This window comes from Lycium ferocissimum, chromosome 9 (genome assembly GCF_029784015.1).
Source record: "Lycium ferocissimum isolate CSIRO_LF1 chromosome 9, AGI_CSIRO_Lferr_CH_V1, whole genome shotgun sequence".
Taxonomy (NCBI): domain Eukaryota; kingdom Viridiplantae; phylum Streptophyta; class Magnoliopsida; order Solanales; family Solanaceae; genus Lycium; species Lycium ferocissimum.
In genome coordinates this window covers 24262623-24275527 of record NC_081350.1, presented here as the reverse complement: position 1 = coordinate 24275527, position 12905 = coordinate 24262623, and the positions used below count along the sequence as shown (strand labels likewise).

At 35.3% G+C, this 12905-nt stretch overlaps 1 protein-coding gene across 1 annotated transcript; it reads left to right on the top strand.

Annotated features, from left to right (window-relative positions):
• Window positions 1-2244: 2244 nt before the first annotated feature.
• LOC132029970 (F-box/kelch-repeat protein SKIP25-like) lies at window positions 2245-4495 on the top strand. The gene has a single exon (XM_059419399.1). The coding sequence runs from the start codon at window positions 2401-2403 to the stop codon at window positions 3769-3771; it is 1371 nt and encodes a 456-aa protein (XP_059275382.1). The 5' UTR covers window positions 2245-2400; the 3' UTR covers window positions 3772-4495.
• Window positions 4496-12905: the final 8410 nt, after the last annotated feature.

Sequence of the window (12905 nt, the reverse complement as noted above, 5' to 3'; positions counted from 1 at the left end):
CTTAACATTATTGTTCTTCAAAAAAAAAAAATTGAGGGATAATTGATCTGGAACCAATTAGGTTCTCTCAGATCCAATCAAAACGTGCTTGTAGAAGAATGACCATCTTCAAGAAGTCATATCTATCTCTCAAATTATTCCATAGCATAAGAGGATCTTTAACAGTGAAATATTCCGATTTCAAGCCCTCATCAAGGGATGGAGGAATATCATTGCTTTGGCACAGTCTTGATTTGATGTCTGTTTCTTCTTCTTCTTCTTCTTCTTCTTTTTATTTTTTATTTTTTATCTTTGATGTGTCTGCTAGACCCAACACATCAAGATAAATTTCACCATCAAGCACCCAAGACGAGCTTTTGCCCAATATGTCCTAGACAACAAATTCAAATATTGCCATTATTTAAAGAAAGAAAGCATACCTTCGAGGCTTTCAAAGCATACCTTCGAGGCTTTTAAAGTATTGAATAGATAACAATAATTACCTTTAGAAGTGATGAATTCTTCAAATTAAATAAAGTAAGTGGCAGAGTCTCGTGCTGATAACGTGTTATAAAATAATATTAAAAGTACACGACAACAACAGGTATAGCCAAAGAAGCTGGAGGGAGAGATTTTATTGCTCTTTCAATTGATGTACAAAAGAAGTGAATTGACTTCCTATTTATGGAAGAAAAAAAGCTGGTGCGAGGCTTTTCGAGTTTTTCGAATTTTAAAATTGTGACAAGTTGATTAGCAATTTCTTTAGTGCCTATATGGTTTCCTTTTCCAATAGTACAAGGGTATATTTCGCCCTTTTCCGAATTATATATTATATAGTAATTTGTAGTTTAGTTGACTTCTCGTTCCTAAGAAAAAGAAATATCCTCAGTCCTCTTTTTTTTTTTTTTTTTCTTTCAAAATAAAGCAGTTAGATTGACGTCTCTGTTAGTAATATTTATTTGTCTTAAGAATTTGAAATGTAACCAAAAAACCAAAGAAAATGGAAAAGAAAAAATGCAATTATGTTGCTGTATGAAATTGACTTCTTTTATGCCAAATTTGAGGAACAACAAGTAAAGGAACCTAACCTTTACGTTTGCATTACCAAAACTATTTATACTTGCCAGCATACGTAACTATTTTTACCTCTATCTTCATTAAAATGTGAGATCTCTCCCCAAAATTTTGGAAACTATTAGGACTATTAAGTATTAATGAACCACTATGGTCTATAATTGAACATTAGTTACATTATTAGAATGATGGTTAATACACCGCGACACTTTCTTCCAAGTATGTCTTGGTTATGAATTGAATTATGACACGAACTTAATTGTATCCGATATTATTTGATGCTCCTCTATATTTAACATTAACCTATAGTAGGGGTAGGCTTAGATGATCAGTAGTGTCCTCTTCCCTTGTTTACCTTATAATTGGCTACAATAAAAGTGATAATTTTTAATCTAATTTATGAGATCAGCAATAACAATCGCGATTATCGTGAATAGCTATAGAAATTCCCAATACATGATGTCTAAAGATTGTTATATGGCTTGCGCATCTATTTTTTAACACTTGTCTTTGACGTGAGGATTGCGTTTCCCCTCTTCTGTGTTAGCGAATGAAGAATAAGAGTAAATTAATTAAACGAATAATTGTTATCTACCTAAGCTTATAGAGCATTTATCAAAGCAAAAGTAGTCTAATTCACCAATTTTGATTTTCGAGACTGACAGTTTGACACTAAAATTAGTGGTAAGTAAAAGCTTTAAGGACAAAAATGAAAAGGAGTAAAAACTTTGAGGATCAAATAAGTTTCTATGGCTTCTTTATTGAATCAACCCAGCTAAAAGCTGTCCCAATTTAATACCAGTGGAATCCTTCTTTAATTAGAAAAACAAAATAAAGTACTCCATATCCTTATACAAAAACTCACGAGTTAAAGTAACTTTTAAATGGTGATTGAAAGAATCACATAATAATTTGGTATTATTAAATTTCAAAATTAAAAAAATTACTATTTGTGTATGTTCTAATCAAGAGAAAAAATAATTTATTTTTATTACATAGAAATAATCTAATAATTTTTATATTACATTATTAATTTTTTAATATACGTATTTTTAATTAAGGTAACACTTAATATGCGACGAGAGGCACCTATGAATAATAAAATATACATTTCTAAGTCCTATCCAACTTTGGCCTTTTTATTTCTGATCCTTCTCTCTCTCTCTCTACTTGGGGATACTTCCTTGAATGACAACATACTAACTTTTTGGCCAATTAAAGTAACGACGTAAAGTACAAAGACTTTGGCGATAAAATATACAAGTCAAAATTTTCAACCATCGCTCAGCCTATTTTAAGGCCCTATCTCACTAATACACGTCTTAGTTCTTACCCTTTCCCCCTCAAATGAACAACTCCGCCATCATAACTAGCACCGCCGCCGGAGCTGCTGTCAAATGCCGTAAAAAGCTCCACCAATATAATCAGTATCAGTCCTTGATCCCTGGACTTCCTGATGATATAGCTCAAATTTGTCTATCTCTTGTTCAAGAACCTTTGACTCTTTACTCCGTTTGTCAATCGTGGCGCCGGCTTGTTTATTCTCCTCCTTTTCCCCCCTTTTTATCCATCTATTCCTTATTGAAGCCTTTACAATACAACAACATATCCAGCGTAATCTCACACGTGAGATCTGGCGAACGTAGAGTGCACGCAGACCTCACTCCTATCTTGGAAGATGGTGAGACTGTTTCTGAAAGATCCTCGGCTCAAGTGAAAAATTCTGTTGAGTTTGCGAATTTCGATCCGATTTCAGCAAAATGGCAGTTACTTCCTCCTCCACCACTTGACCCACCTCTACGTCTCCTTCTCCGCCACCCTTCCTTCATCTCCCGCCACCTTCCTATTCAATCGGTTAGCGTTTCTGGCAATTTAATAATCCTCACCGCGACAACTGACCATATGCTCCCGGCCTTATCCCGTCCCCTTGTGTTCAACCCGCTCACCCACAAATGGACTTATGGCCCCCCACTCGCGACCCCGAGACGCTGGTGCGCTGCAGGCGCGTCGCAGGGCGTGGTGTATGTCGCGAGTGGGATTGGGTCCCACTATAACCTCGAGGTAGCTCGAACAGTTGAAAAGTGGGACCTCAAAAGTTATAACAGTTGTAACCAACAACAACATACTCAATATAATTCTACAAGCGAAGTCAAAAGTAACAGTAACCACCACCACCAACAACAACAACGTAATAATCCCACATGTGGGGTTAAAAACAAGGGATGGAAATGGGAAAAACTGAGTGGTCTCAAAGACGGGAAATTCAGTAGGGAAGCGATTGAAGCAATAGGTTGGAGAGAGAAGCTATGTATGGTAAACGTAAAAGGCGATGCAGCAAAGGAAGGAATAATCTACGACATCGAAAGCGACACGTGGCAGGAGATGCCTGAGGGAATGTTAGTAGGTTGGAGAGGTCCAACGGCTGCAATGGAGGAGGAAATAATTTACACGGTGGATGAATCGAAAGGAGCATTGAGGAAATATGATCAAGAAAATGATAGTTGGATTGAGATTCTTGAGAATGAGATGCTTAAAGGCGCACAACATATGGCTGCTGCTGGTGGTAAATTGTGCGTGGTTAATGGCGGCGGTGATGGGATAGTAGTGGTGAATGTGGTGGCAGAGCCTCCGAGTTTGGTGGTGGTGGAAACTCCGGTAGGCTTTCAGGTTTTGGATGTACATATTTTGCCAAGGATGAGCCAATTGGATGAATGTTGACTAGTTTTTTTTTTTTTTTTTTTTTTTTTCTTTTCAATTTTTTGCAGGTAAGTTTTGGTTACTTGTCAATTTGTTGTTGGTTCTTTTATGTCTTTTTACATGAATACCTTTCTTAATGGGGAAAAATATATGTATACAATTTGACATAAATTCTCGCCATAGAAAAATGTGAACATTCTTTTAGGATGGTATATATATATATATTGAAAAAATAAATCTAGTGGCACTGCTGATGTGTGAATTTCATATTTACATAATGACCATATGATATTCTCCTCAAGATCATTGCGCCTAGCTCGTGATTCTTCATGAGATTGTACATTATAAGCAGGTGAATCTAGAGGTGAATCTAGAATTTAAATTTTAGTGGTTTAACATCTTAAATTTTTAGCACTAAATCATTGTATTTCTAAAGTTATGGATTCATATCTAATATTTATTGTAATTTTAGTAAAATTTTTACACATAAATTTATGTTCCCCATCGAAAGTTTGGGGTTCAATTGAACCCCAAGTTATAATGCTCCATCCGCCTCCGGGTGAATTTCCAATGCTCTTTCCTTCTATGTTGACAAATGACAATAGTACTTATGTTTGTTCACTATCTCTCAATTCAGTGTTTGATGATTAAGATATGCAGTCAATTAGATCAGAGTACATTTTTATACAAATTTCTAACAAGAGTATATCAAAATAAATCTTAACCTCAACGAATTATTATCTCATATATGGATTGTCTTCTTTCATTTTTCTCAATTTCTTTTGCTAAATCTGCGTGAATGAATCTGTAGATCTTTGGAAGTAACATCTTTTCGATGGACTGATTCACGTAGGGTGTGATTAAATCATCTCAAGCAACCTTCTTTTAATTTACGCACTGTGTGCTTCCTCAGCTTAAATTGAACATTGTCATTTCAGATTTTCTTAAATATTATATGGCTATATATCCATCTTAACATTTATATTTCTACGACATCCAATTTTGTGAATTTGTCCCAAACATTCACTCGAACATAATATTACCGATTTTTTAACAGTTATATAGAAACTCGTGATTTAAGTATATATCCTCCTATCACATAACATATTGATAGCAATTTTCCATTTCACCCATCTAACTTTGATTATAATTTCTGTAACAACTTCCCTTATCATACTTTCTCTTGGAACATTAAGCATATATACTTTAATATTGCATTACGCACCACAATCTCGGCGAATCTTACAGTAACCTCTAGTTCTCTATATAATATCTCCACTTACCATACTTTCTCCCTAGAGTGTTTCTCAATAATTCAAGTTCTTCAACACATTCAGTCATTTCGTCAACTGACACAATATTATCTGCAAATTTCATACACCAAAGATCTCATCTTGTGTATCATCATTAGTTAGCTCATTAATTCATAATTAGGTGAAATGCCCGTGTAAAACCACAATCGTAAAAAAAACGATTTTGTATCTTCTACTTATGTTCTCAAACTAGCAACTGATGAGTACCCTTTATAACATGTCTAGATACTTTTTTCTCCAACACCAACTAAAGGAACCATTACACGAAAATTACAACATTTTTCTTGTATCGTTAATTTGGGATATGAATGATTTCACTGTTATTTTTGAGAAGTTCTTGAAAGCTGCGAATTAGTCTCTCCTATGACTTCTCTATACAACGTATTTAAGTCTTTTAGTTATTAAAACATAAATTAGTTGCATTCAATAAAAAGGGGATTGCAGAAAGAAGCAATCTAATAAAAATATCTAGATTTTTTCTTGTGTTTGTGATGGCGAGGTTCTATTGACCTAGCGCAATGTTTGAAGATTTGACTATGGACCATGACCACACATGAATCAGTGTGTTGGCCGAACTAACATAAACATACTTTGAATAAAGTCTTGATTAGTTAGTTTATTCCGTGAAGTATAGAAATTTGAATATCCTCCCGTTCCAATTTATGTGATGTTGGTTGACTGACACGGAGTTTAAAAAATAAGAGATTTTTTTTAAATCTTGTGGTCTAAAACAAGTTAAAGATATTTGTGTGATCATAGATCATCTCGTTAAACGTAAAAGGTAAAGTTTAAAGTTAAATTGTTGTCAAATAAGAAAATGTATCATTCTTTTTTAAACTGACTAAAAAGGAAAGTGTGTCGTATAAATTAATATAGAGCGAATACTTGATAGTAAATGTTAAGCCAATTATATTTTTTGTTTAACGAATAATTCCATTGATACCCCGAACTTTATCTTTCAATAGCCATATGGATAATCTTTTCTGAAAAGGTTTTTGAAAGCAAAATCTGAAAGAATTTGTTCAATCCGAAGAATAATCTATAATTATTTCAGGGCAGAATGAGTTTCTTCCTCGTGCAACTTCTTAAAAATATGAAAAAGAAAAAAAGATGGACAGGTCTAAAGGAATAGTTTTTCTTCCTCTCTAATTTCGATTTAAGTATATAAGCATCATGATTAATGAAAAAATCTTTTTCTTTTTCCTTTTTTTTTTTTTGGCCTATCGTTAATTTAATTGAGTGCAATTTATTTGTTACTTTTTAGAAGTAAGAGTGTTTTTTGGTTATACCTGCAAATAGTGCTCATAAATTTTGTTGAATAAATGGTTAAAAATTTTCCGAAGTTCTTTTTTTAGTTGTTGTTTGATTAGATTGTCTTTTGGAAAAACCAAGATTTTATCTTTCAAACTTTAGAAGAAAAAGATTTTCACCTTTCTTTTGAAAATCTGAAATAAAAGAAATTTGCAAACAAACAAAGCTTTGGAAAGGATGAAAAGAACAATTTGCAAGAATCTTTTTATCACTTTCCGACTAAACGGCAAATCTGAACTCACTTTATTTTTCCATTTGAAACTTGAAATAGGAAAAAGAAAAAGGGCAACTTACATAAACAACGACCTTTTATAAGCTCCTAACAATATATAGCTATAAGTTTGCAATTTACAAACCATAGCGATCTTTGCAATTTCGGCTGTATTTTCGTATTTTTAAATACAGCTGTAAGGTTGCTATTCAAAATACAGCTGAATACACCAAATACATGTGACATACATCTGATCAAATACTCTTAAGTACAGTTTAATATAGCGAAATGTTAGATTGCTATTTGAAATACATTAAATACATATGACGTGAATGTGGTGCAACCCAATTTTGTTAATACAGTCAGATACAAGTGTATTTGATTGTATTTATATTCAGTAGAAACTTGCACATTTAAATACAGCCAAAACAAAAGGATTATCAGTATATAAATACAATGAAATACACAACTCCCTCGTGTATTTAAAGGATTTACTCCACTCTATTTTTATGATATATGTATTTCGCTGTATTTAAAAACAAAAAAATACAGTCGGAATTGCAATTTCTCAGAAAAAGAATGTGGCCAACGGGACCTGGACGCCCAAGGACAAAGCACATGCCCAATGACCACTCCAGCTACAACGCGCCTCATGTATAGAAGCTACAAAATGTAAAATATATCTATGAAAGGTAATTATTGCAAAAGATAATTATAATCCATAAATAACTCTTAAAAATAATTATGACATGTAAATTTTCCCAAGAAAAAAGATTTGCTACCTCCACAAAGACAAAAGAGAGAAGGCAAAAGAGAGTGTTATATTTGATATTTGGCCCACAGGCAAATTCTGACTTACTATTTGACAATCCATTTTGTACAGACTCTATTTTCAAATTAGCAACTAACGTCAAAATAAACGTTTTATTTTCATTCTCATTTTCGAAAGTTCTCAAAAGGGGAAAAGGCTTAAGAAACAGCGTTGATCGACCTTTCATGCACTACTTAATCATTCCGATTGGCGATTTAAAGTCAACGAATGTCATGAACTTTACATTTATTCCACTTCAATAGTCTGCCTTCCTACTCCCTCCGTCTTAATTTATGTGATATAATTTGATTAAGTACGAAATTTAAGAAATGAAAACTTTTAAAACTTATGGTCTAAAATAAGTCATGCATATTTGCGTGGTTGTAAATCAATCAATTCATTAAGGTAAAAGGGAAAATTTTAAGTTAAATTATTTCTAAATATTGAAATGGATCATTCTTTTTGGAACATACTAAAAAAGAAAGTGTATCAAATAAATTGGGACATGAGTATTTTCCTTTATATTTAAAAAATTATAGGTAATTTCAGAGACCTCCCCTAATGTTTGGCTTAATCACAAGACCTCCTTGTGATTTACGATATTACATTTGCCTCCCTTATTTTGATTTTTTTTGTAACGATTCTTTTAACTTATTTATTATCAAATAAAAATTCATACTATGACTAATTTGCCCTTTCTAATTTTACACTTCTATTTAATTAATCCTATAAACATCTTTTCTAAAAGAATCAATTTCCATAATTCATTTCTAGTTAATTCAAAAAATTCAAAGTGCTATTTAAAAATTGTTGTAATTCAACTTCTATTCACCTATCATATATCAAAATTCCTTCTTCATAACTGTTATGCATATGGTAAAATTCCAAATGCTTATAGATTGCCAACATATATTTTTGCCGACATATATTTTCTTTCAAAGGAACATCAATTGATGCAAATTAAGATATGACGTTCGGAATTGACTCTCCATGTGGGGATGTCACATGTGGTTTAATTTACTACAATGAAATAGAAAGTGAAATTCAAAAACAAAAATGAGCAACCAATTCATCATTTGCCTTAATCTTTTTCCCCCAGTTAATCTGCCCTAACTTCTCTGAGAGAATCGAGCAATCATTTCATATTTTCTTTGCCTTGCATAGTTGTATTTATCAAAAGCCAAAAGTGCCATCAATGCAGTCCTTGCAGCACAGAGTATACTAGAAAGGGCAAATTAGTCATAGAATGGATTTTTTATTTAATTATAAATAAGTTAAAAGAATCGTTACAAAAAAAAAATCAAAATAAGGGAGGTAAACGTAATATCATAAATCACAAGAGAGGTCACTATGATTAAGCCAAACGTGAGGGGAGGTACGAAATTATCCCAAAATTATATATATATATATATATATATACACTACTTGGATATTTCAGTTGGGATTTTTTGACTAAATTTAGTCTATATATATATAGTCCTATACTAAATTTAGTCAAAAAATCCCAACTGAAATATCCAAGTAGACACTCATGCATACAAAATACAGAAGTAGAAGTATGGAGGGAGACACAAATAGATGAAGAAATTCTTGGATAGGTCTTTCCTTTTTTTTTTTTTTTTTTTTTTTTTTGGTAACTAACCTTTCCATTAATCACCAGTATAAATCATTACAAGCACCATAGTTGAGTGACTCAGTCAATCTATCCATGAAATCACAAACTGACAACAAAGCTCTGAAACTTAGCTAAAACATAAGATTTTGCAAAATAAGACTTAGCCTAGGTGGAGCTCTAACACAACATGTATATGCAATCTCCTTAGCAATGACTTCATACTCCTTTCTTCTCTTCCTCGAAAATTTGTGCATTTCTTTCGATCCATAGGCAATGGACATACCAGTGTAGATCATTTTAAACAAGAGAGCCCTTTGTGTCTTGCCTTTGGTTGCCTTGAAGATTATCTGCAAATGTTGATCCCATCCAAAAGCTTGTATTGGTTGTCTCTCGTATCCGGAGGTTAATAGTCGCTCCACAAAGAATCGTCCATATATGCATTCAACAAATAAATGTTCTCTTGATTCATCATGGTTGTGGCGTAAAACACACGATAGATCAACGGTACTCCCCATTTATACGCACTGTCCGCGGTAGTCAACAATCTTGGTGCGCATCAAAAGCCATAGCGTGAATTTGGCTTTCGGTCTTGCCGCATTTTGAAAAATCAAGTTCCTCCAGCAGGACTCTAGGTTCATTTCCTAACAGCTGAAAGTACACTTGTCTAATCTAAGCTTTTCCCACTCTTATATTCACTTACACTCGGTTATGGTACTTCGCTTCTATCACCTTTCGATCATCCAACAAGGTCGTTTGATCCGCATAGTGTTTATGTCCTGGCCTTTTATATAATATAGGTGCACCCACCTGATCCAAAGTTTGTCAGCTTTGTGTGCAAGGTCCCAGTGAGTCTTTGCTATAGCTGCCTTATTCCACAAACTTATATTTGTCAAGTTAAGACCACCTACACATTTGGGAGAGCATACTCTAGACCAAGCAACTGTGAGCCTTTCTTAGTGATGTTGTTGCATTTCCCGACCACAAGTAACTTCTACAAAGAGCTATCAATGAGTCGGACCACTTTAAGGCAATACAAATAGTCGTGCCCAAAAGCTTGGACACCGAATAGGGCAGCTTTGTACTAACTGGCCCCGCCTGCATATGAAAGCTTTTTGGTCGTCCCATGAAGAGATTTTCGCCACAATTTTGAGGATAAGTGGTTGCCATTGCATGATGTTCAATTTTCTTTGTGGATAAAGGAACCCTAAGTATTTGAAAGGTAGTTCACCACATGAAAAGCCCGATAGTTGTAGCATTTCCGGCCTTCGAGTTAGGGGATACACCTCCAAAATACATTGAACTCTTTCCTAAATTTGCTTGGAGGCCCGAAACCGGAGAACCGGGTAAAGCATTGAAGTAGCATTAACAAGAGCTATTCCCCCTTGCAAATAGAAGCAAGTCATCCGCAAAACATAGGTGTGTGATTTTCAACTTAGCACATCTAGGGTGAAAATGGAATGCCTTCACATCTGACAAACCATTTAGTCCTCTGCTGAGATATTCCATAACAATTGCAAATAGGAATGGAGACATGGGGTCTCCTTGTCTAAGACCTTTGCCGCATCGTCAAGCTCTGGGTACTCTCTCCATTAATCGTACGGTGTAGTTCATCGATCGGATACACTCCATCACCTGGTAACGAATCGATCGGGGAAGGATAAACATTCCATAACTTGCTTTAGATAAATCCACTCCACAGTCATAAGCTTTTTGGATTTCAATTTTAATCAAATCAGAGATATATGTTTCCTAGTATAGGATTTAACAAGTTCGTGAGCTAAAATGATATTATCTCCAATTTTCCTTCCCGTAATAAAACCCGTGCGCGCGCACACACACAATACTAGAAACCATCTTTGAGTCTTCAGTAGCCAATATTTTGCCGATAAGTTTGTATAAGATTGACGACGCGATCGTCCGTATTCCTTAACACTAATCGGATTTTCGCTTTTCGGACGAGTGTGATAACAAGACAATTTATGGCTTTGTATAGTTTGTTTGTGATAAAGAACTCCCGATCATAAGAATAACTTCATCCTTGATTACATGCCAGGATATCTTGAAGAACTTAGCATTGTACCCATCAATACCAGTGGGCCTTATCGTCACCAATAGAATTCAAACTGTCTAGAATTTCAAGATCGGTGATGGTGGAGCATAAATCAAGTCTTTGTTGGTGAGATAAGACAGTCCTCGCCTCATAACCATTTTGTTAACTCGCCGGAAGTTGAGTAGCGAAGTTCCCATCACCCCCTTGTAAAATTTATGATCTCATCTCTTACGGCTCGAGGATCGACCAACGTAATCCCGACAGGGAGGTAAATTCTTTGATCCGCTTTACGCGTGCCCTTTCCTTGACTACCGCCGAAAAATACATAGTGTTAGAATCCCCAACCTTCAACCGCCGACCCTAGATTTTTGTCGTTGGATGCTTTCTTCAATCTTGGACCATCTTTCTAGGTTCTCCGCAAGATAAGTTTCTCCTTCGTTGCAAATCATCGCACCAACGAGTGATCGGCATTTCTGCGTTACGCCCAATCGCTCTTGCTTGAGAGATTTTCCGAGTAATCACTTGAACTCCTCGCATTTAATTTCTTGAGGGCCGGTTTGAGGATCTTTAGTTGTGCCATATTTTCCTCATCGGTCTTTGTGCTACTTTGTTGTGCCCATGTAGCTTGAACAGTTGGTATAAAGGACTGGTGTTCTGCCCATACATTAAAGAACCTAAAAGGGACTTTAGGATTTAACTGATCAGTGTCAAGTTGCAATACCATCTGCGCATGGTCAGAGACATTCGGGACACCATATTCTAGTGTAAGGTGACCCCAATTAAGCATCCATTCAAAATTCCCTATGGCTCTGTCAAGTCTGCTACATATCCTCTCATCTCCATGTTGCTTGTTGGACCAAGTGTAGTAATCACCTCTCCAGCTCAATTCGTAAGTGATAGGTCTTGCGTACAATCATTGAACTCCTTAACCTCGTAAACGTAACTGGATTCCTATAGAGTCGATCTTGTGAATAGAGAAGGGCATTAAAATCACCACATATCAACCATGGCATTGTATTTCCTGTAGCTAGTTCCCTTAGTTTGGTCCATAAGTGCTTTCTTAACTCCTCGGTATTAAACCCATAGACTACCGTTAATAAGCAGGTGAAATTGTCCCCTACTTTCTGGATCATACAATGGAGTAGTTGGGCTTCTTCAGTAATCTTGACTGCGTTGTTCTTGTTGGGATCCCAAATAAGCCATATTCTTCCATTTCTAGCTGTTTGATAGTTGTGCAAGTGTCCCCAATTAGGAGCTAAGTTGTGGCATATCTTCCGAGCTTTGTGTGATTTCACTTTTGTTTCAATCAGGCCAGCCAACTTGATGCTTTTATTCCTTAAAATATTCTTTATCTCTTTTTGCTTGTATCGTTTATTTACACCCCGCACATTCCAAAATAACCAAGTCATAGAGTGTTAGGTGATTGTCCTCTTTGGTCAGGAGGTTTGATAGTTGTTCCACCTTCAACTCTTGTCAACAATCCGAAACTATTTTTCACATGGGTAGGGTCATTTTAGGAAAGGAGCTCCGGGATGACTGGCCCGGCGAGTGCTCCTCACGGAATTTTGTGTTTGAGATGACCCTTCGCATAATTTGTAGCTATGTGTATAATTGGACATGCTTCTTGTATGGTTCTCGCTCTTTCATAGATTCTAGTGGTTTTGTATGGGTTGAGTCCACTTGCCCTTATCCCTGTTCACACTGCTCGTTCTATAATTGTTTGAGTAACCACATCTTTGTTCTCGCCACTTGGACTATTTTCTTAGCTCCTCTCCTCCTCTTTGAATGTGCATAAACATGGCCGTATTTAGGTCGCTCGTCGGGACATAAGGTGTGTCAACCAC